At 53.4% G+C, this 23113-nt stretch overlaps 3 protein-coding genes across 3 annotated transcripts; 1 reads left to right on the top strand and 2 right to left on the bottom strand.

The window, feature by feature from the left end:
* Positions 1-484: 484 nt before the first annotated feature.
* Positions 485-7106, bottom strand: LOC122385960. Its single transcript, XM_043374685.1, has 4 exons — positions 6928-7106; positions 1790-4712; positions 1299-1475; positions 485-985 (listed from the first exon to the last, which is right to left on the bottom strand). The coding sequence occupies exons 2-4, from the start codon at positions 4680-4682 to the stop codon at positions 954-956; spliced, it is 3102 nt and encodes a 1033-aa protein (XP_043230620.1). The 5' UTR covers positions 4683-4712; positions 6928-7106; the 3' UTR covers positions 485-953.
* A 368-nt stretch (positions 7107-7474) lies between these two features.
* On the top strand, positions 7475-22181 carry LOC122385958 (small glutamine-rich tetratricopeptide repeat-containing protein alpha-like). The gene is made up of 7 exons (XM_043374683.1): positions 7475-7826; positions 18599-18718; positions 19084-19248; positions 19564-19712; positions 20194-20330; positions 20567-20834; positions 21347-22181. Exons 1-7 carry the CDS (start codon positions 7740-7742, stop codon positions 21465-21467), a joined length of 1047 nt encoding a protein of 348 aa, XP_043230618.1. The 5' UTR covers positions 7475-7739; the 3' UTR covers positions 21468-22181.
* LOC122385959 (roundabout homolog 1-like) lies at positions 14286-17589 on the bottom strand. The gene is made up of 4 exons (XM_043374684.1): positions 17392-17589; positions 15618-15883; positions 15085-15329; positions 14286-14840 (listed from the first exon to the last, which is right to left on the bottom strand). Exons 1-4 carry the CDS (start codon positions 17456-17458, stop codon positions 14495-14497), a joined length of 924 nt encoding a protein of 307 aa, XP_043230619.1. The 5' UTR covers positions 17459-17589; the 3' UTR covers positions 14286-14494.
* Positions 22182-23113: the final 932 nt, after the last annotated feature.

Below are 23113 nucleotides of genomic sequence, written 5' to 3'. Positions count from 1 at the left end.
ACTGAGTCGGGGTCGGTGCCAAGTCGCCGGCGGGCGGCCGGCGCCGGCAGGGGGCAGCAGCCGATGGATAGGAGGATGGCCCGGAGGTCGTGTCTGATCGTCCAGACTGGCCACGGGCCAGCTGGGACATCAGCAAGGTCAGCCGTACAAGGGTGTCACTGTCACCAGCAGCCATGTGGTGCCGCATGGTGCGTGCGTGTGTTACACCATGACCAATTTCTCAAGAGACACACAGAAAAGTAACTACTCGTTCGGCAAAATATCCTGACCGTGTTATTTACAGTAGCGACATAAGGATAAACACATGAAAACTGAATAAATGCTGATGGATAAATATGGCCACGAACCAGCTAAGACTTAAAGAACATCGATTCACGTAACATAAACGCCAGAGTTATTCACTCGAAAAAAGGCATCCAATAACAACCGTCGTAGAAACTTCGCTATCGTTAGCCAATAAGTTGCTCCAAGAGTCAATGAAATAGACATTTCATAATTTTATTGTAGTTTTATTAATTCTTAATGTGCCATAATATGTATCATATTACAGAAAGCAGCAGAAGCCAAAAGCTCAAAAACTGAGCTCGGTGAACGGAAACAATCACAGCTAACACTTTTCACGCACCGATGACCTAACAGCGAGCCAGCCACCAGCCATAAACCAAAGCGTCGCTTATTTAGCGTGGCCAAAGCTGGACAACTGGCGGCAGTTGACGACATTGAGGCACGTGCGTACGACACAGATCCATCCGCGCAACTGAGATACCAACACTTGCCAGTGGCCCGCGAGGCGCACGGCAAAACTTAACGATAACGGCAAAGAACGCGAGCAGCGTCGCTGAACTCAACTAGAAGACGACGCCGACGGTGGCTTGACGGATATCCGATGACGCTTGGCGGATGACGCCTGTGCGGTGCTTGTGGTGGCCACAGGGACCCGAGATTCCGCCGGCCTAGGTATCTGGCTCGGCCACGTTGGCAGATTCTGCGGGGAAAAGAAAGTAGCGTGTGACAACTATCGAGCCAGCTGAATCTATGGCTTTAAATTGACTGTGTTAATATGATGCTACGATATAAGATCACGGAGGGGATATGTGGCATGGTATACAAGCAGCCGGGCCAGTACGGTAATGTATGGCTTGGTAACGCCTCGCAGTCGCATATGCCAGAAATACACAAGTTTGTTCACCAACATCTATTTACATATAACTCTTAACCAACATAAGCAAATCAAAGCATGAGGGAAATGATTGATAATTCTATCAGAAATGGCTGAGAACAGAGCAGTCGGCACTGACCGTGCGTCCCGGGCGGCTCGGGTGTGTCCCGCGGAGTGCCCAGCTGCCGGTAGGGGGCAGACGGGTCGGCCGGCTCGCCCGTCGGCCGCTCCTGTGGCCCCTCCCGACCGTTCAGAGTCGGCACCTCCTGTTCAGGGATGGTCTGCGGCCCGTCGTCGGCCGGTAGATGTTGCAGTGCTGTCACAGGGTAGAGGGAACGGCGGTAAGTTCATTGACACCACAGCTTCGCATGGTAAGGAGCACAGGGCGGTAACAAAACGGTATACGTCAGAACAGGGACAGTTCAGTTGTCAAGTCGCACAAAACAGACGCAAAAGGCTGCCGACCCAGGACACCCACCACACTAAACACCTAACCTCGAAAAACACACGAAAGCTTCACTCAGCTAAGACAAGGGTGGTAAAGAACAGAAGGGTCTTAAGCTAGGGTGCAACCTACCAAAGAAGGGAGCCCCTCACAAGAACACACGACTCCGGGGATGTGTCACTTACCCGGTGCATTCGGCTCCGTTCCCTGTCGTTCGTGTCTCTTGTCGGCCAGGTCGGTCGGTCGCTGCTCATCCTCAGACTCAGAGTCGAGGCCGTGCGGCGCCAGGCCGGCCGGCGGCGGCAGCTCGGCGGCCGGCGGCGAGGGGGGCAGCTCCCTGGCGCGCAGCAGGGCGCCCAGCCGCTCCAGCACGGCCTGCACCAGACGGCCTCCGGACTCGGCCACCGGGTGGCCCATGAACGGCACCATGGCCTGCTCCAGCTGCTGGTTGAGTCCCGGCGGCGGCGCGGCGTGGCCCTGACACAGCGCGCGCAGCAGAAGACGCTCCAGGCGCGCGAGCAACGGCGCCGACAGCAGCGCCGACTGGTGGTCGTTCAGGAAAACATTCATCTCGTGTAGCAGCCGCGCCAGTTGCAGCTCCGAATCATCGAGTGGCAGCGGGCCCAGTCCCATAGGACCCATGCTGGGCGGCTCGAACGTCTTTGGCTTAGCCGTGTTCTTATTGGCAGCGTTCTTGTGCGGAGCCAGGTTCTTGGTTGTGGTGTCTTCGATATCCGAGTGACCACCAGCCTCGGCCGCCTCCGGGCGCAGACTGTGCGACAGATTCTTGGTGTGCTTGTTGACGAGGTGAGATTTGATCTCCTCCCGCTCAGCAGCCAGCAGGTGGTGTCCGGCCGAGGCCTGCGGAGCAGACACTGCCGCTGACGCTGAGGCAGCCCGGTTGCGCTGCTTGTGACGCGCGCCGCTCAGCTCCTCGACGACGATCGCCTGGACGGCCAGCTGCACCTGACGGCGCTGGCACTCCGTGCGCACCAGCTGCAAGTCGTGCAGCAGATTGATCAGAAACTCCGGCTCCTCCTGGTTCTGTGCGATCAGCGCCGTCACACAGCTGTATATAGCGTCCACCTGCGGGTTGTTCTGCGGCGTGGAGGCGCGGTGCACGCGCGGTCGGCTCGGGTCTGGCACCGCGGCAGCGCGAGTGTTGCTGGCGCCGCGGTCCAGTTGCTGGTTCTCCTTGTTCACTTTCTGTTTCTTGGCGCGCGGACGAGCCATGAATCCCTCGGCACGGGGCTCCTCCTGGCTCTCACTGTCGCCCCGCGGACGCTCGCTCTCTCGCTCTCCCTCCGTACCGGCAGACAGCAGGTTTTGACGCGAGTAACTGCGGAAGTTATCCCAGTAGTTGTTCGCACGCGAGCCCGGAGCCACCTGGTTGTTCAGCATGGAGCGTGACTGCGGCCCGAAGCCGTCAGCTAGCTCCATGGTGGGCGGTTCATCTACTCGGAGTAGGCCCGGCGCCAAGAACTGAGGTGGCGGGGGCGGCGGCGGCGCCGGCGTCGCGGGCTGAGAGGCGGACGCCACCGCCGCTGCCGTCGTCTGCATCTGACGCTGCATCTCCATGATCTGCTGCTGCTGTCGCTGCAGCAGCTGGAAGCACTGTCCCAGCGCCGACAGCGTCTGCTGGTGCTGCATGTCGGGGGTGGCGGTCGGCGGCGGAGGCGGTGTAGGAGACGCATATGACCACCCAGCCAGCGGATACTGACCCGGCACAATAGGCGGCGGGGGTGTCGGGTGCCCGGCGTGGTACATTCCCGGCCAGGCGTGGTGCTGGGACCACGGCTGTCGGGAGAGCGACTGAACCATGGCGGTGACGTGCTGCAGCTGGGCGCGCATGTCTCCATCAGGGGACGGTGGGCGCTCGGCCGGCACTTGACGACCCATCAGGAACGACGGCTCCAACGAGGCGGCGCGTGCCACCCGGTCAGCACTGGCCGGCCGGGGAGGCGGCGGCACCTCTCTGCCTGCTGACCGGCGCAGCCCGGCACTCATCACCGCCGGATCACGAGTCGGAGTGCCTCGGGCCACCCGGCCCATCGGCCGCATCACGCCGGTCGGCGGCAGTGAGTGCGGCCCGCTCGATCGACCGCCGTTGTAATCCTCACAGCCGCGGGTGTCTCCACGCTCCGGCTCCTCCTCCAGTCCCTCTGCGCCGTCCAGAGCGGCCTCCACTTCACCGAGCAGCGCGCGCAGATCGGGCGGCGCCTCTGCGGTGGTGGCTCCCGACAGGCGCGCGTCCTGCACGGCCGCCATCAGCTGCCGCAGCTGCTGCAGTTTCTGGCGGGTGGCGTCCAGCTCCATGGCCTTGTCCCGCAGCGCGGCCTCGGCACCGTGCAGCGGCCCGGCCGGTGGCGCCGCAGAGCGCGCCGGCTCTCCGCGGAGAGCCCGCAGCAGACGATCCATCGGCACAGCGGCCGGCCCGTCCGCCTCTCTGTCCTCAGCCGGCTCTTCCTGCGCCGAGAAGGTGCGCGGGCGGCCGGCGCCGGAGCGCTCCATGTTGCCCCAGTTGTGTAGTACGGCGGCGCGCAGTGAGTCGCCGGCCGGGTCCCCACCGTCCCGTTTGCGGGCGGCTCCCGGGCCGGGTCTGCCGCGTACCACGGCCACCTTCTGCTCGTGATCGGGCCGGTCGTTTGCGGTCGGACCGGCACCGGCCGCGCCCGCCAGCGCCTCAGTCTCACTACCCGCCTCCTCCGCTTCTAACTGTCGTCCGCGCTCGGCGAGCTGGCGAGCCCGTGCCTCAGACTCTGTGACCTTGAGCAGGAGCTCCTGCAAGTGGGCAGCATTCTGCTCCAGACTGCGCCTTGTGCCAGCAAGGTGGCTGTACTTTGCAGCCAGAGCTGGATCACCTGACTCAAGGATGCCACGCATCACCTCATCAGTCTGCTGTATGAAGCCGCGCAGCTGGGCGAGTCTCGCCTCCAAATCGGCTCGATCACGCCGTGTGCTCTTCAGCAGCTGGCTGATGTTGGAGCTGAGAGAGGGGCTGTCCGAGCGAGCCCCACCAGACATCTCCTGCTCCAGAGACAGGCCATTCACCGCTGACGTCAGCCAGTCCTCAGCCATTGCAAGGCTGCTGTGCGGTACCAGCAGGACCTGAAGATCAAGATATGACCAGAGTAAGGAAAGACAGTGTATGTGTGGTAGGGTATACGCTTTCTTTAAAAGCATTTTCTTTAACCCTCGCCCGCACATGGGGGGGGGGGGTGGTTGCCACCCCCCCCCCCCCAGGCAGTCTTTCTGCTCTGCACTCAACATTTTTAGAGCTAGAAGGCTGATTTTTCGTATAGCTGCTCGTCTATCCTTTCTTGATGTCCACTGAAAATTTCAAGTTTCTGTGATTTTTGGTTTCGGAGATATGACCTTGTTTTTCAGGTTATGTCATGACCCAAATGGCCAATTCTCAACATCTTGCGTTTGCCATGAGCCTTGTGAGCTTTTGACACCCTGATTTCGGCCTTTTTTGCCAGTCTTACCTCCCACCTATCATGGAACATGTTGTTCGACGATGTACAGGGGTCAAGGTCAGGGTCAAGGTCAACCTAGGTCATCTAAGATAATTGCGTTTTAGGCAAGCTGAATTTACTTTTTGTGAAGTTTTTTGACTGCATTTTTGGTAAAAGCTTCTCAGATCATGATTTCATGTGATATGGACCCAAAAACAATCGGTGCACACATCAGTATACACACAGACACACACAGACATACAAACACATATAATTGACCTTGACCTAACTTGACCTGAAATGACCTCAGCAGCAAAATTCTGGTCGGATAGTGTGACAAAGAGGTTCTAGCTGGCTTGGAACCAGAAAACAGCATCGTCATCGGTATTTGATAAGCAGCGCACTTCATATCCAACGGTGACCCAAAACAGCAACATTTTTTAGTTTGACCTGACCTGGAAGGTCAATGACTGACCTGAGAAGGTAAAACTGGGTATCATTGGATTCGTCTCTTCCCAAAGAATCTTTTTGGTCTTTACTGCTAAGCTCTATCTCCAACAGGAACGAAATGGCGCGGGGGGGGGGGGTGGCAACCACCCCCCCCCCCATGTGCGTTCTAGGATGGGAAAATGGCATGTGCGGGCGAGGGTTAAAAAACGTACCTACCTACATAATAACCATCAAATCTGGTTAGTAGTAAAGCAGGCATCACACTTGTTTTATGCAACCAAGGAGAGGCGCTGTAGGTTGTTAGGTTGTAGGTTTAGATTTTAGGTGGTAGGTTTAAGGTTGCAAGTTGTAACTTGTAGGGATTACCTACATTGTAGGCTGTAGGTAAGGTTGAGAGTGTTAAGACAGGTTTGGTTTGGTTTGATTAGAAAGCATCTCTGGGTAATGGGTATAGCGCCTCTCCTTGATTGCAAAAAAAAAGAAATGTGACACCTTCTTTAAGACAACCAGAATCTGTGCACAGCAATAACTAACACAGTGTGGTCAGTGGTCACTTAACCCTCGCCCGCACATGGGGGAGGGGGGAGGTGGTTGCCACCCCCCTCAGGTAGTCTTTCTGCTCAACACTCAACATTTTTAGAGCTAGAAGCCTGATTTTTCATATAGCTGCTCCTTTATCCTTTCTTGATGTCCACTGAAAATTTCAAGTTTCTGTGGTTTTTGGTTTCGGAGAAATGACCTTGTTTTTCAGGTCATGTCATGACCCAAATGACCAATTCTCAACATCTTGTGTTGGCTATGGACCTTGTGAGCTTTTGACACCTTGATTTCGGCCTTTTTTGCCAGTCTTACCTCCCACCTATCATGGAACATGTTGTTCGACGATGTACAAATGTCAAGATCAAGGTCAAGGTCAACCTAGGTCATCTAAGATAATTGCGTTTTAGGCAAGCGGAATTTACTTTTTGTGAATTTTTTGACTGCTTTTTCATGAGCTATCATGAGAGATCATGATTTCATGTAATATGGACACATAAACAATCGGTGCACACATCAGTAATCAGTATACACACAGACACACACAGACATACAAACACATATAATTGACCTTGACCTAACTTGACCTGAAATGACCTCAGCAGCAAAAACCTGGTCAGGTAGTGTGACAAAGAGGTTCTAGCTGGCTTGGCATCAGAAAACGGCATCGTCATCAGTATATGACAAGCAGCGCACTTGATATCCAATGGTGACCCAAAACAGCAACATTTTTAGTTTGCGCTCACCAAATTAAATATAACTTTTGGCATTGTTTTTTACATTTTCGAGGAAAAGGTCAATGATTCTTCACACATTAATTCAATTATTCACATTTTCAGCCCCTGTGCCAGTCACAGACAATTTTTTTTTGTCCTTACCTGGGATTGATCAGTTTAAATATTTGAATGAATCTCAATCTATGCTACTCACGCAGCACCTCCAATTCATAAAAAAACATCTAACTCACTGAACTCTATAATATTTGACTCTATATAATGATCTAACTTCATTTGACCACCGTGTTTATGACATATATGGCGCATTGTCAACGATTCATAAAATCAATTGTTGTATTATTGTTAAAAAATATTGTCTAATGACGTAATGTTCACAAAACATGCAGTACTTGGCTTTAAAAGATTATATTACATAGAAAATTAAAATTTGATTTATTTGACCCTTTGAAAAAATAATTTGCAAAGAACAACACTTATTTTTAGTAAAAATTATTTTCTTTGGCCTGTTTGAATATCTTAGAAAATAATAAGAATTGCGCGTTTTTTGATATATGTAAGACATGGGATTTATTTGGGAAACTTTTAGCAACTGATTTTGACAATTTCAGCTTATTTGTGGGAAAAAGCTTAAAATGACGTCATTAAAAAAACAATTGCTTTTTGTTATGGCTTACGTATCCTAAGCATGACGTTGAGTTGTGACGATCGCGTGTCGGTCAAGGAAATTTTCTTGTTTCTTTTCATATCTCGGAGGACAGAGAGGAAGTTGCAGCTTTTGATAAGCTAAATGCCTACTGAAGTCGAGTCATCAGATTCTGATCGTTCTGATAAGTGAAGCCCTTGAAATAATACTAGAGGAGGGCCAGTGCAAGTGTGCCCCCTGCTCAGAAACACTTCAACTTTGACTTTGTGGAATTTAACCCTCTAAGGTTGAGTTGGAATTGGCTGCTGTGATGTCTGATACTAAGAAAATAGTCTATTCAATTATTCAGTTCTTGAACGCCCAGCTTCATGATGGCAGTTTGTCACAAGACAGTCAGGTAAGTTTGGTTTCTTATCATTATTTTCCCAGCACTTGTAATTTGAATTAGGTACTCATGTTGTTACTTGTTGAAATAGCTAACATTTTAAATCGCTTTGTATTGTACCATAAAATGGTTTTATTATGGTGTCCTTCTTCCTGTAACTCAATTGCAAAGGTGGCTGTGACCTTATTTTAATGCTTGGGGGCTGGGCTCACCATGTTGGAATTGGCCTGCTTAGAGATACTTCTGTTGAAGTTTTGAGGGTGGGCAACAATGTGGTTACCTACCTTCCTATCTACAGATTATACCTGTTTGGCTCTTGGCCCAGACATCTGAAAATAATTGACAGGGAGCTGGAAAGTGAAGAATGAAGATTTACCCTTGTTATCTGGCATCTAAACCTTCCATGGGTCTGCAATCTTGAGGTGTATATTGTGACGGGTCCGATACACCAGCAGACGCCTTTCCAGTTTATTAATTCTTCAGGAAGTAGGCCTGCGAACACACGCACACAACAAGCAAAACCGTTAGCAACTCCAAGCAACTCCATGCACATTGCACGCTGCATAGCAGGTCATGCGGCAGCCACCACGGAACACAACCATGCACAACATGCAACACACACACAACAACACAACATGCCGTCGCGAGCAGACGAGGACGCAACATGCCGTCGCGAGCAGACGAGACACCAAACCCAGTAAACCAAATATGTACATGCCCTGATCCAGCACGTCACATTCCTCCCCTCACAAATCCAGCCTATCGGGGGCCCTCCTTGTCCTTGTACTTCGCCGCCTGAGTCCCAACTGTTGCTCTGTGCGCGTTGCGCACCCCACCGGCTCCCTATCCAACAATGGAGGATTATCCAACGGGCCAGGGGTCACCTCCGAGCTCGCTGCCTGTCCTGATTCGAAGTCGGCACCGCTGTTTCCATCTTCCCGACGTGAAACCTCCTCTTCGGCCCTGCCATGTGAATCTTCCACAGAAACAGCTTCTGACTCGTCTTCGCTGTCGGGTTGTTGAAATTCTCCTTCATTCGGCGTCTGATCCTGCCGGTCCCTCTGATACACATCATCTCTATCCCTCCGGTCATGATGGTTAACATCGACTTCAGGCCTGTCAGCATGTCTTTCACCATCTCGACTGTGGCAGGGTTTCAGCCTGTCATGGTGAACCACCTGCCGGTACCTGTGCTTGTCTACATGCTTGATTCTGTAAGTCAAGCCATCCTGCAGAACGGCTACCACTTGGTACGGCCCATGCCACGGTCTTTGAAGCTTCGGTGAGCGGCCCGGGTATCTAACTGGTTTGAACAGCCAAACCCAATCCCCAACCTTGTAAAAGAATTGCCGCACACCGCTTGATTGCCGCTCTCTTCGTTTCTGCGCTTCTTTCGCGATGTTCTCACGTGCCCTGCTTTGTGCTCGAGACCAAGCTTGCGTCACTTTCTGAGCGTAACTCTCCCTGTCATTGCCGGCTCCTGGAGAGCCTCCACCGCACGCAACATCCACCGGCAGTCGTGGTTGTCGACCATAGAAGAGGTAGAACGGCGTCTCTTTTGTAGTTTCATTCGCGCTTGTTCGGTATGCCATCATCACGAACGGCAGCTTGTCGTCCCAGTCTCGCTGATCTTGTGAAACATACATGGACAGCATTGTGCACAACGTGTGGTTGAAACGCTCCGTTTGTCCGTTTCCTTGCGCGTGATACGGCGTCGTCCTCGACTTTTTTATATGCAGACGCTGGCAGATCTCCTGGATCAGCGATGCTTCGAAATTTCTTCCCTGGTCCGAATGAATGACCTCCGGGCAGCCATGGCGACAAATCAACTCCTCCACCAAGATCTTGGCCACCGTGTCCGTCCGCTGGTCAGCCAGTGCAAAAGCCTCTGTCCACTTGGAAAACCCGCACGTCACGACAAGGATGAAACGATTTCCTCGATTAGTCCGCGGGAAGGGACCCGCGATGTCCATGGAAATCCACTGCCACGGTCTCACTGGTTTTGGCATTTCACCGAAAGGCGCCCTCCCAGGAGCAGGAAGACTCTTCTTCATCGCACAAAGACGGCACGTCCGAATCCACGTTCTCACATCCTTGAACATTGTACTCCAATAGAACCTCTCTCTGATCTTTTCCACTGTTTTTGTGACTCCTAGGTGACCCGAGGCGGGATCGTCATGACACATCGCGAGGACCTCCTCAGTTAGAGATCGGGGAACAACCACTTGCAAGTGTTCCGTCGCGTGGCGCTTGTACACGCATACCAGCCGGCCCTGTCCGTCGACCTTCAGTCTGTTTCGCTGCGACATGTAGTGCTTCACCGCCGAAGATGCATCAGAGGGACATCTCTTCCCCGTTCTCACCAGCTCCATGACTACTGCTATGTCCCGATCATCACGTTGGGCCAGCGCCATCCCGTAGTCATCATCCAACGTCACTGCAAATACCGGAGCATTGACCTCGCTGTCTGTCCCTTCCACTGGGCCACGCGAGAGAGCGTCCGCGTGTGGAAGTGTCGGCCCCGGCCTGTACTGGAGGTCGTAGTCGAGCGCCTCCAATTCAAGTATCCAGCGAGCAAGCTTGCCTCGTGGATCCTTACTTTTGCGGAGATGCACCAAGGGGTTGTGGTCCGTCCGCAAAACAAATCGGCGTCCATGCAGGTACACACGGAATCGTCGAGTGGCCCACACAAGGCCAAGGCACTCCCGTTCGGTCGCCGAGAACTTCCTTTCAGTTTTCGAGAGGCTGCGACTGGCGTACGCCACCACTCGCTCCTGGCCTCCTTCTTCCTGTGTCAGTACCGCTCCAATCCCTACTTCACTGGCGTCCGTGGTCAAGATAAAAGGAGCGTTGAAGTTCGGGTAGCACAGCACAGGTGCAGATGTCAGCTTCTCCTTGAGCTGTCGGAACGCAGCGTCGCATTCCTCCGTCCAGACGAATCGTGCACATCCCTCTAGAAGCCGGTGTAGAGGTTTCGCCACGTCTGCGAACTGCGGAATGAAGCGTCGGAAGTACGAGGCAAGTCCAAGGAATTCTCTTGTCTCCTTGACTGAAGAAGGCGTCGGGAAGTGTTTTACGGCCGAAACCTTCGCGGGGTCAGGCGAAACACCTTCTCCACTGACGACATGACCCAGAAACTGAACTTTCTTTCGAAACAGCCGACACTTTTCAGGGTTCAATGTCAGGTTGGCAGAACGAAGGGCCTGTAGGACGTCCTCGAGTCTCTGCAATGATTCGCCGAAGCTGCCTCCGAACACGATTATATCATCAAGATATACCAGGCAGATGTTCCATACCATTCCCGTCAACGCCACCATCATCAGCCGCTGGAAGGAAGCTGGTGCTCCCTTGAGGCCCATTGAAGTGACATTGAATTCGAAGAGGCCCTTGTGAGTGGTAAATGCTGTCTTGTGTTTGTCCCGTTCCTCTACTTCTTGCTGCCAATACCCACTTTTGAGGTCCAGTACGTGAAACCACTGGGCCCCAGAGAGGGCGTCCAAGCAGTCATCAATCCTTGGCAGAGGAAAAGCATCGCTGATTGTGTCTGCGTTCAACCGACGATAGTCAATGCAGAACCGAATGGATCCGTCCTTTTTCTCAACCGGAACCACTCGTGCCGCGTACGGAGACGTACTCGGCCTGATGACGTCTTTGCTCAACATGTCCTCTACCATGTCGTACAGCCGCTGACGGGTGTGGTGGTCCACTCTCGTTGGTTGCGCTGCTCTTGGAGGCATACCCTCTGTCCGAATTTCATGCTTCACAATTCCAGACCGTCCGAGACGTCCATCCGCTGGGAATCTGTCTTGGTAGTCGTGAAGTAGCTTCTTAGCCTGACACTGCTCTTCTCGTGACGTCAGATCAGAGTCAGTGACCAGCCTCTCAACAAGCGTCTCCATTTTCCGTTTCACTTCTTCCGACTTTTTTCCGACTGATTCCCGAACACTCCTGACGTTCTGAGCCAGGGACTCATGAACTCGCGCGACACGTTCGACGTGCCCCAGCGTGGTCCCCTGGTGCAGCTTGACAGGTCCTTCTCCCGGATTCACGAGCCGAACAGCGATCTCCTGCCCTTCTCGCATCACGTCCAGTACCCGGGCTCCCACTACATCGTTGGCTTCTTCAAACGTAGGGTCTGGGCTATACATGACCTCTTCCTGGACGGGAATAGCAGCTTCTACGACTCCCCTTACAACAATCTCATGCCGCCCAGGCAGAACGACCTCGCGAGTCAGTCTCACTCGTGCACATCGCGGTTCTGCTTCTCCTTGGGAGGGGGTCGGAGATGAACATGTTACATCTTGACTTCCTATGGTTACTCTGCCCGACGTCCAGTCAATGGTAACAGTTGCTCCCAAGCGTCTCATCGCATCGGTTCCGATCAAACATTGCGTGTTCATAGACGGCACCACATAAACAGGGTGTTGCAGGAGAACTGAAGAACCAATACATATATCTGCCAGTACTCGGGCCTCACAGGACAAGGGCTTACCGTCTATCGTCACTGGCTGCTGCTGCGAAAGACAACGCCGCAGCTCACGTACACCGGGAACACTCGACCCAACCAGCGTGCATTCCGCTCCCGTGTCCAGCAACCATACTACCGATTCGTTCTGCACAGAGCCCCTGACATACACAGCCCGACCACTTGGAGTAACATAGGACGTCGTGCCCACCAACAAACTGTCGGGAGAAGACTGGTGGTGGGCACCTAAAAATCCAACTTAACACGACACCCACGCGCTATGTGCCCCATCTGACCACACCGATAACATTGAAAAACGGCTCCTTCCTCCCCACCTGCAGAGTTAACAGGACACTCACGCGCCATATGTCCCACTTCACCACAGCGATAGCATTGAGCACCAGATCCCCTTCCACCACCGCCGCGATTTGCACCTGGGCCACGAGCAGCACCCCCATAGCTGCCACGACCGACGCGTTCCCCGTGTCCACCGAAGCCACCTCCACCACCACGAGGGCGAAAACTCCCACGGCCAGGGAGGGTCAGCCGCCCGACATGTGCTTGAAGATCCGCCATAGACGCCGCCACCGCGGACACCTGGTCTCGAAGCTCCGCGACCTGAGCATCAACAGACGGAGTGGTCTCCACCCGTCCCACTGAGGCCTGCCGACGGGAGAGCTGAACTTGCTCAATCCGGCGTGCGCTGCGTTCCAGATCTGCAAGGGAACCCCGTTCTTGCTCGGGTGCCTGAAGCATCAATGCCATACGCAAGTCATCATCTAGCCCATTGATGAAGGTGGCTCGCACTACGCCCTCTCGCGGTACCACATCCCAGTCCGGATACGCTCGCTCAGCAAGCTCCTCCAACTCGTGCATGAAATCTGCTGTGCTTTGTCCAGACTTCCTTCGAGCAGAACTGAGCTGCAGCGCATAGTCACTCTGGAGTCCTGGAGAATCATATTCATCCATGAGCGCCTTGTACAACTTGTCATATCTACTCTTTTGCTCTGCAGGGAGGTGCATAAAAAAGTCATATGCTTTACCAGCCAAGGAAACAGACAACTGTGCCAGCTTCGTAGCATCATCTCTCCATTCATTGATGCCTGCACATTGTTCAAATTTATGAAGAAACCGACGCACACTGCCACTGCCATCAAAATCAGCTGGTCGCACCGCCTTGCTGCCGCCAGGTGCCATCGCGTACGCCTTTATCTCTTCCTGAAGAAAATCACTGTCCGTTTCAGGCTTGATCATGAGCTTTGTTGCCACCAGCGCCTGCTGTCGCCACCGCTGCCACCAGTGTGACGGGTCCGATACACCAGCAGACGCCTTTTCAGTTTATTAATTCTTCAGGAAGTAGGCCTGCGAACACACGCACACAACAAGCAAAACCGTTAGCAACTCCAAGCAACTCCATGCACATTGCACGCTGCATAGCAGGTCATGCGGCAGCCACCACGGAACACAACCATGCACAACATGCAACACACACACAACAACACAACATGCCGTCGCGAGCAGACGAGGACGCAACATGCCGTCGCGAGCAGACGAGACACCAAACCCAGTAAACCAAATATGTACATGCCCTGATCCAGCACGTCACAATATCATCCAAATTATGGAGCTCTTGTAAGGTGTAACTGAGTTGGTCTTGCTTGTGCTATTAAGCTAACTTATTACTCCCCAATTTTTAGTTGTATCTGCTTGAAACAGTCTAACATTATCTATTATATACCTCAGGGAAATGCAGCCTTTGTGCTACTGCTGCCCTTCATTCTCTATGAAATAGTTGTCATTCAGGAAGTGGTTTCTAGAAGTTGGTTGAGTGGACAAAGAATGAATGATGTTTGCACTTTGCAAGCATTTATAAGGTATTTATCTTTTATGAATGCTTGTATGACATGCCTTATAGACATTAGAGTGGCAGCCTCTGCTTACCTGGCCTATATGCCTGGATTTAAGGAATGTATTAATTGGATGCAAGCCTCTTAATCATAAAAATATTAAATAAATCCACCATTTATTCATATTTCTAAGCTTCAGTGTTCTAGCAGCTAGCTTCACACATGCCATAACTGACAACATTTGGGTTTTGTCAATTCATCTTATCAACAACAAATAACAAACAGCAACGCAACCTTTCGCCAACCTTATACATCTAGCAACAAAGGTCAACAATGAGCCAGCGCCGCGGTGGCGCCACCTCGGTCGTCTACGTGTCGTTCTCTGGCGGCGCCTCGGCCGTTTCCGGCGGCACGAAACACGAGGCCGTGCCCTCGACGGCTCCCTCCTCGGCAGGTTTCACCTCGAAGCGCACTTGCGAGCCGGGCTCCAGGTCTGACACGTCCACAGAGCGCATATCGGCCGGGACGAGCGCCTCGTCTGCCACCGCTCCGCCCACCGTCATACGCACGATGAACCCGCCCGGTGACGGCGCGTCGGCGCTCCAGCGCAACTCGGCCGAACTGCTAGTACAGTCGGCCGCCACGCGCGGCGCCACCATCAGCTGCGCTGAGGCCTCGGCGCGGTCGAAGTAGGTTTTGGCTCGGCAGATGTAGCTGGGAAGAGAAATGCAAGAGTGAGCATGGTTGCAAGAGATTTGAATACACCAGAAGCTGATCTTTTACATTGAACATTAGAAAGACGGAAGGTTAAGGATTAAGGTCAACTTGCGTTAACTGTCTAGAGGAGGGCGTCCTCGCATTTGCGTTACCTGCATTAAGTGTCTACTGGACGAAAAACAACCGAGTTCCATGTCCTGCGCCTTTGGCTGCCCTCCTCCCACTGATGCACCGTGCTCACCTGCCGGCGTCAGCACGCGTCACGTTGGCAATGCTCAGTTGCCAGACGTTACGCGTGCGCTGCGTACGGAGCGTGACGCGCGGGTCGTCGGGCGCCACGAGCGTGTCGTCGCGCCACACGAGCATGGTGGCGGCGTGGGAGGCGCTGTCGGTCAGCACGCGGCACGTGAGACGGAACGTGTCACCCTCGGAGAGCGGGCCCGACTCGGCATTTGATTCTATCCGGATTACGCTGGGCTTGCGAACCTGGTAAACAGAGATGAGACACGGCATTCAGTTTTGTGGCCTCTCACTTCAAGTGTTTGTGAAGGTTCTGCTGAAAAAAAAAACATTTGCGAATGTTTCAAGTTTTATCGCCTTTATCTTTGCGTCATCTGTGTTTTCTTACGTGACGAGACACAGACAGATAAGGCTTGTCTTTTTGAAGTCACTTCAGTTATTCCTTAGTCAAAGAGGAATGAGATTCTGAACTCAGTACCTAGCAGTTTCGTTTAGCCATTTTGCCACCGTATGCCCCGTCCGCCTCCTGCTCACCTTTAGGTCATACACCGCGATCAGCCGGTCTGTCGTGGCGTCTGTACAGGTGAACCTGCCCTCGTGGTCGGGCTCCAGTCGGGCCAGCCACAGGCTGCCGTCGCCCCTCAGTTGGAACCCGGCGCCGACGGCCGGCACAGTGCTGCCACCTTTCGGCCGACGGTGCCAGGTGACCGCGGCCGGGTCGGCCCGCAGCGGGTCGCCGCCGCACGGCAGCACCGTCGCCTCGCCGGCCACGCCTGTCAGGCTGTCCGTGTGTGGTGCGGCTGTAAAGAGGGAGGTTATGTTACTCGTCTGGTCAGAGGTGCCGGGTGGTTGAGGTCATATTTTGTTTGGGAGTGAGGTGGGGAAGGGTTTCAGGGCCTGGTAGGCGGTGCAGCTGCTAGGAGCAGACGGGATGAGAACATGTAAATGGGGCAAAATGTATTACGGGCAGTTGACAGAAGAGGGTGGACGAGTGGCCGGTGAGTGGGGTCAGAACGGTGAGGGGGTCGTAAACCGGGTTGGGGGAGACGTGGTCAGGGGTGGCAGGGTCAGTCATCAATGGACATAACTCGGTCAGTAACGTAACTGCTCACCGTTACTCTTAGGTGTGTATCGGGGAGTGCGAAAGAGGTCTGTGGAATGCTTACAAGACTATCGTGAAATTGTAGTGCTGCATGAAAGCGAAAGCTCGCCATCTTCCAGGGTGTTCTGATTGGCATGGCTCAGCTTCTCCCGGTAGAAAGAATAGAAAGTCTATTGGAATCTGCAGCTGACGCGCTTCGGTGCACCTGGCCGAAAGCATCCATTGCAGCATTCACGGCGCATCTAGAAAACAGAGTTTGCCTACTATCTTTATCGTCAGCATAGCATGCTGAAAGGGATGAACCGCAACATAAATTTTTGGTTGATGGCTGTCATTTTTGGCTGTCATAATAGTCTGTCAAAATCGATCGCCTACTCTCCGTTTTCTGAGGAAGGAAAGCTATTGACTGAACGCCAGTAATATTCAACAATGATTGTGTGGATTATGACTGTTGTCTAGTGTCTCCTTCGCTGATTTATGTAGATATGGGTGATGGGAATGCCGGGGTCACATCGGTCGCTTTCATTAGCGCCGCCGGCACGGCGCGGTATGTTATGGAACGATAGATCAAATGTCAGACAGCACAGGCACTGCGGTGTCATACGTTTGCCGTTTTGTAGGTTGGTATCTGTTGTTGAGCATGGACAACATCGTAAGATTCCCCTACATTTACTTTGACACATAATGAGGTTTTCGCTTCCGACGTTATTTCATTGACTTCTTGGTATCGGGTCGCGTCAAACGAGAGGTTGGTCGCGTTTCTTGCAGTGTGTTTTCACATTTGATTATGCTATTTATCCTTTGAGGTCACTGTCGTTCTCACGATCTTGGATACGATGCGAGTCACGTTAGAAAGTCTGTCATGTGTGCACACAACCCACATGGTGCTCTCTCCATGGGGATGTGCGGTACGCAGTGACGTTAAATTGACAACGCGCCGTCAGTATAGGCGGTAGTAAGACTGCGTTCCGGCAATCAACCGACTAAGATCTGCAGTTGAAGTGCGTACGATTCCAGACTTTTTTGTGTTGCTGATAAATGTCTATAAGCCTGATAAGGATCTGTAAATGTTTATGTCTACGCATTATGGTCGGACAGGAACTCACGACGCTACCATAGCTAATCATCAGCGCCAGTGGCTATGGCGATGGTGTCTGTTATCTACTGGGTCAGTAAGGTCACCCAGGACCCATTCGTCCCGCCTACCTGGCTGTGCGTCCACCGACCAACCAATGGCCATCGCTGCCACCCATAGCACCACTACCGCTGTCATGACGCCTGCTCGCGCACACCGTCCACTGCCGGAGCTCCGCGCGCTGACTGCGCGGCGCACCGTTCACCGTTACCTGGCCCGCACTGCGCCGCGCCGCGCCGCGCCGCTCACCCTTCGCCCACGCCCAGCAGATGCACTCTCGCTCTCTCGTGTTGTGGGGCCGTTTCGTGGCGACCTACCGGCGCCGCGCGGGCCCAGCCACGTGCCCCGGGGCTGGTTTCGCCGCGAGCCGGCGCGTGCTGAAGGTTTCGCCGGTGTGGCCTCCCCGAGTGGGAGAGACTTTCCCAGGGGATGAGTAACTATTGGTGCTAGGCAACGGCTGTGCTCGGGGTTTGTACGGTTTCCGCAGTCCGCTTGCTTTATATCAGAACTTTACACTTTCGGCACATTAAAATGATAGTGAAGGCAACTTTTCGCGCTTTTTGAGTCGTCTCTATACCCCCACCCTCGTGAAGCCGTGGCCCGTGAGAGTTCCGATTAGCACCTTGTTTCCAGGATGTAAAATTCGAATCTATAGTTTAACAGCTACAAACCCCTCCCCATGCCCATGGATGTGTCTGGTATGGTCTAACTGGGTCTAGCAAAAACAAACCGATTCAATTGTGCTTGGAATCCATGTTCACAAGTTCGCATAACAATGGGGGAAAATTGCGCCACCGCTTTCTACTCGATGACTGAGTGATGGGGACTGACGATGGTAGAATGTACCGGTCGGAGAATGGAGAGGCAGATGAGAGGCGATCTTTACCGTCTCCGCTTTCGCCGGGAACTAATCCCTTACTCCGGATACGGAAGTTGTCTGCTGTGTAGTGTGTATGACAGCAGTCAGCTGCGGGATATACGTGCAATGCTGAGAAAGGGATGGTCGGATCCATTCATTCTGTATACAAAGGGAACGTTGTTTAGTAGGCTCTTGAGGCTGAAATTAGACGCTGTGTTTACATTCCCTTTCCTGTTTTCACCGACCGCTTTATGGGATGCCGTATGCTCATTGCTCACTTTCGCACTTGGGCTCAACCCAGCCTGGCCCGACCTGACCTTACCCGAGCTGGCCTTACACGACCTAGCCTGACCCGACCTAGCCTTGCCTTGACCTGACCCGACGTGAGCTGACCTCTGTGTGCCCCCTCCATTCCCCAGGAGAGTCTGGAGGTGGCCGTTCAGTGTTTGGAGACGTCGTTCGGCCTCAGCGCCAATGACACACACCTGAGCGTCGACAAGACGCTGCCGCAGATCTTTGCAGATGGACTCAAACAAACGGTGGGTTGACCGGGCGTCGGACGGTGGGCCAGGGATAATGGGTGTAGATGTCGAACGATGGGTTGAGGCGCCGGATTGTGAGTCGGGGCGTCGAGCCGTCGAATGGTGCGCGGCCGGAAGTGAGGTCATATTTGAACGCTGTATGTGGGTGAGGTCATTGTGTAAGGATGGTGAGTGAGGCCATTGAACGACGGGTCAGGGTGGAGTGGATGAGTCGCAGCGTCGGATGGTTGGTGAGGGTGCTTTGTGATAGGTCGGAGGAATTATAAAGTTGTGTCCTTTCATTTCATACGTTATAGCGAACTTGAAAGTCATCGCCGGTTCTCCTTTTGACACTAACACTCCGCTGTCTGCGCTCGCCTCAGGCGTCTGCCGCCGGTGTCACGGCGGCCACCGCGGCCCCGGAGCCCGCCCCGCGCGCTCCGGAGGCCACCGCCGAACAGAAGGAGCGAGCCGAGGCGCTGAAGAACGAGGGCAACATCGCCGTCCGGGAGGAGCGTCTGCACGAGGCGGTCGACAAGTACACACAGGTCGGTGGTATGGTGGATAAGTGGAGTCTGTCGTGCTGGTGGGGTCTGGGGGGTCTGATAGTTCGCTCAGACTGTTGGGTGGTCTGATGATGGAGCCTGCTGGATGGGTCTGGCAGTACACTTAGTCTGTGGTTTGTTGGTCAGGCTTGGCGGATAGGTTTGTAATGCATAGTAGTTCTGATAGTGGTCTAATTGGTCTCACCCACCAAGCCACTTTATCTGCAATGATTCGCTTTGCGTTCTCGAGTCCTTGACTTTCCATTTTAGTCACCCTTATCTTAATATTTACCACACCTCAAACGCCACTCTCCACAGGCGATCGAGCACGACGGCAACAACGCAGCGTACTTCAGCAACCGGGCAGCGGCGTACACCAAGCTGGGTAACTACCTGGCGGCCGTGGAGGACGCCCAGCGCGCGCTGCAGATCGACCCCACCTACACAAAGGCCTACAGCCGGCTGGCGTGAGTAGTCGCGGGTGGGGCGTGATGCGGTATTGTAGTGGGTCAAGGGGTTTGAAGATACACAATCGCTCGTGATATCGTAAAGGACAGTTGTGATTATTGGACGAACGGACGGAAGGGGTAGGGATGTGCTGGTAGATTACCGTTGGACGGAAGGGATAGGGACGTGTTGATAGATGACCGTTGATAATGACTTAAAGGAACGGGATGAACGGACGTGGGGTATGTGATGACATAGGAAGGGGCCGTTGATGATGTGACATGTCGCTAGACGTTTTGATTGATGGTGAAAAATGAACTATGAAACGGTCGGCAGATGCCAGGCTAGCCGTTTGCCAGGTTAGACGTCTTGAGTCTGTCCACAGTTTTGTGTTTAATTCGTTTGTTGTATCCTAGAATTGTCAGCGTATGTAAGCCGGACTTCCCAGCTGAATGACCCACGCTGTGTTTAGCACCCCTCTGACTTGTACCCCATCGGCAGGCTGGCGTATGCCGGTTTGAACCGGTTCGATGAGGCCAAGGCGCAGATTAAGAAGGCTCTGGAGCTGGACCCGACCAATGAAAGCTATCAGAACAACCTGCGGGTGATCGAGGCGCGGATGGGCGACACGATAACAGGTGGGCTGGGAACTGATGGAGCTCATGGATGTGACCCTGTCTGGGGTGGATCGTGGATCAGGGATGGGTGGTTGGTGACACTCGGAATACCCTAAAAGGACCGAAAATGTTGTAGTCTGCGTGAATTCCATAAATTCAACTGCCCAGTTTGTCCCCCATGATGTCAAAGCTCTGGACAAATTATGTGTTTTCCCTGTTTCGCTCTGCTCTAACGCTGCTGTATCGTGTGTCGGCAGCGGCCGGCGGCGCGCCGGGCCTGGGCGGCCTGCCCGGTGGGTTCGGTAACATTGCCAACATGGGCGGACTCAACCTGGAGGCCATGCTGAACAACCCGGCCATGATGAACGTGGCCGCGCAGATGATGCAGGACCCCAACATGCAGCAGATGATGAACAACTTGATGGGCGGCGGGGCCGGAGGGCCGCCCGGAGCCGGCGTACCGCCCGGAGCCGGAGCGGGGGCCGGGGCAGGAGGCGCCGGTGGCTTCGAGGCACTCCTACAGGCGTGAGTACCGACAGGGGGATGGAACTGTAACTGGGCGATTTTAACGGGCATACCGACGAGGGGTGGGGCAGTAACTGGCCGATTCTAACCGGGCACGACATGTTGGAAAGTAACTTGCATTATGTGCCTCTAAATGCGTTTACTGTATTCGGGTGTCTGGTTGATTGTTTGTAATTCGATAAATAAGTAAGCTACCTATTGTGTTTACTGGCTGAGCCGACTAGCGTATGGTTTGAGCTCGGTTGGATTATCTGATGGTTCTCGGTAGGTGGCAGCAGTCGTTACAGGCCCGATGGAGCTCAGCCTAGCAGAACGTGCCATCCTTATTCTTGGGCGGATGACAGGGATTAGGAATTGCTCAGCATGACACTCGAAGGGTAAACGGTCTTTTCTTCAATCCCCTAAAACACGTTTTATGGTCGAAAGTGGAGCGGCTACTATTTTACAAACATCGCTGTTCGTGTGCCGTATCGATACCACTCTGACACTGTTTTACCGCCGCTCTCCGGTAGGGGCCAGCGGCTAGCCGAGCAGATGCGAGCCTCCAACCCGGAGCTGATCGAGCAGCTCAGGCAGCAGATGGGCGGCAACCAGCCGCCGCCGCCGCCCCCGCCCTCGTCAGGGGACAGCTAGACGACGAAGGTGACGGCGAATGGCAGGCGGGTCCGGCAGCGCAGCCCGGCGCAGCGGTCGGTACCATTTTGTACTACATGCTCGTGACAATACCCGTTCCGCTTTCCAAGGCCTTGCGTGCTCGGTTCGCCCGCATTATATATAGGCATCAAATAATACAGATTACTGAGAATAATCGAAATGTTGTTTCGTTTGTTCGTTAGTTCCCTCCTTTTCCGGAAAGACCTTCGCCCAGTTATGTTAAAGCAGTTACACTTGGAAGAGTCAGGAATGCATAAGGGATCCCTTTCCATTTCCAGCCTTTTACCAGCGGGGCGAGGAAACCAGGGACGGCGTACTACAGTGGTCAGACCTGAACCCCTAATCGGAGCTGTGACTCCATAGTCCATACACGTCATTTACAAAGTTTGGTTAGACTTAGAATGTTCCGTTGTGCCTAGGTGGAGCTTAAGTAAGTGAATTTCTTACATGGTACGCGATCAGGCATCAGTTTTGGGTTATTCCTCGTAGATGACTCGTGAAATTATCGGCATGCGGCGCGCTTCCAGCGTAAATCGTGAGCAGAGATTCCGAAGAAAAGCTGGCATTGAAGTTAGTTATACTGGTGCGCAGCCATTGCCTCGGTTGTCAACTGGTGTAATAGCTCAGATATTACGGCTGTTACGACACCACAGTGTGTTGTGAAGTGCTCGAGAAATACACTTCTCCAAATGAGAACGTTTTGAATATGTAGGGAGCACATGCGGAAATCCGCAGTATTTCAGTGTTCAGAGGTTTCAGAAAACGCAGTGCCTATGGTTAGCGCGTATCAATTCTGCAACAGCGGTGCATCGCATGGGCACATACAAAACCGAGGGGTCCACGTCTGGCGTAGTCGCTGGCTTCGTCACTATCACTGATTCACACTTGGGTAACCGGCCCTGACTGGTGCCTGGTGCAACTGCCTCTTTTAAGACGGCTTGAGGGAGGGGTATAATATAAACCAAACCCACAGACCCCTAACTCTGCTGTTCGGCGAAGGTTGGGTGACGGCTGGCGTAACTTATGGATAGGTCCAGGTCCGTTCTTCATACAAGGCATTTTGATTTACGAAATGCGAATGCCTCAGAATACTGCTCTTCCGAATGGACCTCAAAAAGTGCTAGGTCACGCTTTACCTGTCGAAAATGTATGCAATGCCAATCGTTTTCGTGGAAACGCTGACAAAGGTTTCATTTGCGGGTCTTTCTAGCCGGTATTCCTTACATCATATTTGCATTGGCGTTCCGGGAATTCCGCTATGGATCCACATGACTGACAGAGCTGCTGGCGCAGGTTGACAAGGTAGGGCATGGTCGAGGGACCTGGCTGTCGGCAGTCGGTCACACTACTCCCTCGACTGTAACCACTTGTCCCTGGCTAGCCCGTTCCAGTCCTTTGACCAGTTGTCCCAGTACCCTAACAGCAACCACCCCAGTCCTCCTGATGGTAATCGACGAGTCAGTAGTCATCTAATTAACCGATCAATATACCTGGGGTAGTTAGTCACCTGACTAACTACCCCAGTTCCCATAACATAAACCACTCTCAGTCCCGTACTGCTAAGGCCTTGCCAGAAACTAACCAAATTCGTCGTCCAGTCAATTGGCGCTATAGTAACCACTTAT

The sequence above is a fragment of the Amphibalanus amphitrite genome, unplaced genomic scaffold, assembly GCF_019059575.1.
Source record: "Amphibalanus amphitrite isolate SeventyFive unplaced genomic scaffold, NRLGWU_Aamphi_draft 000236F_arrow, whole genome shotgun sequence".
NCBI classification, from domain to species: domain Eukaryota; kingdom Metazoa; phylum Arthropoda; class Thecostraca; order Balanomorpha; family Balanidae; genus Amphibalanus; species Amphibalanus amphitrite.
The sequence above is the reverse complement of the archived record's forward strand: the minus strand, read 5'-3'. Positions and strand labels throughout refer to the sequence as shown.

Excerpts from the sequence above, each read along its gene's own strand:
- LOC122385960 (XM_043374685.1), bottom strand. The coding sequence starts at position 4,682 with ATGGCTGAGGACTGGCTGACGTCAGCGGTGAATGGCCTGTCTCTGGAG. Across the intron at positions 1,476-1,789 it reads AACGGAGCCGAATGCACCGG|CACTGCAACATCTACCGGCC; the intron begins GTAAGTGACACA and ends ACCCTGTGACAG. Across the intron at positions 986-1,298 it reads CGAGCCGCCCGGGACGCACG|AATCTGCCAACGTGGCCGAG; the intron begins GTCAGTGCCGAC and ends TTTTCCCCGCAG.
- LOC122385958 (XM_043374683.1), top strand. The coding sequence starts at position 7,740 with ATGTCTGATACTAAGAAAATAGTCTATTCAATTATTCAGTTCTTGAAC. Across the intron at positions 7,827-18,598 it reads GTTTGTCACAAGACAGTCAG|GAGAGTCTGGAGGTGGCCGT; the intron begins GTAAGTTTGGTT and ends TCCATTCCCCAG. Across the intron at positions 19,713-20,193 it reads AAGGCCTACAGCCGGCTGGC|GCTGGCGTATGCCGGTTTGA; the intron begins GTGAGTAGTCGC and ends CCCCATCGGCAG.
- LOC122385959 (XM_043374684.1), bottom strand. The coding sequence starts at position 17,458 with ATGACAGCGGTAGTGGTGCTATGGGTGGCAGCGATGGCCATTGGTTGG. Across the intron at positions 15,884-17,391 it reads GTCGGTGGACGCACAGCCAG|CCGCACCACACACGGACAGC; the intron begins GTAGGCGGGACG and ends CCCTCTTTACAG. Across the intron at positions 14,841-15,084 it reads ACGCGTGCTGACGCCGGCAG|CTACATCTGCCGAGCCAAAA; the intron begins GTGAGCACGGTG and ends TTCTCTTCCCAG.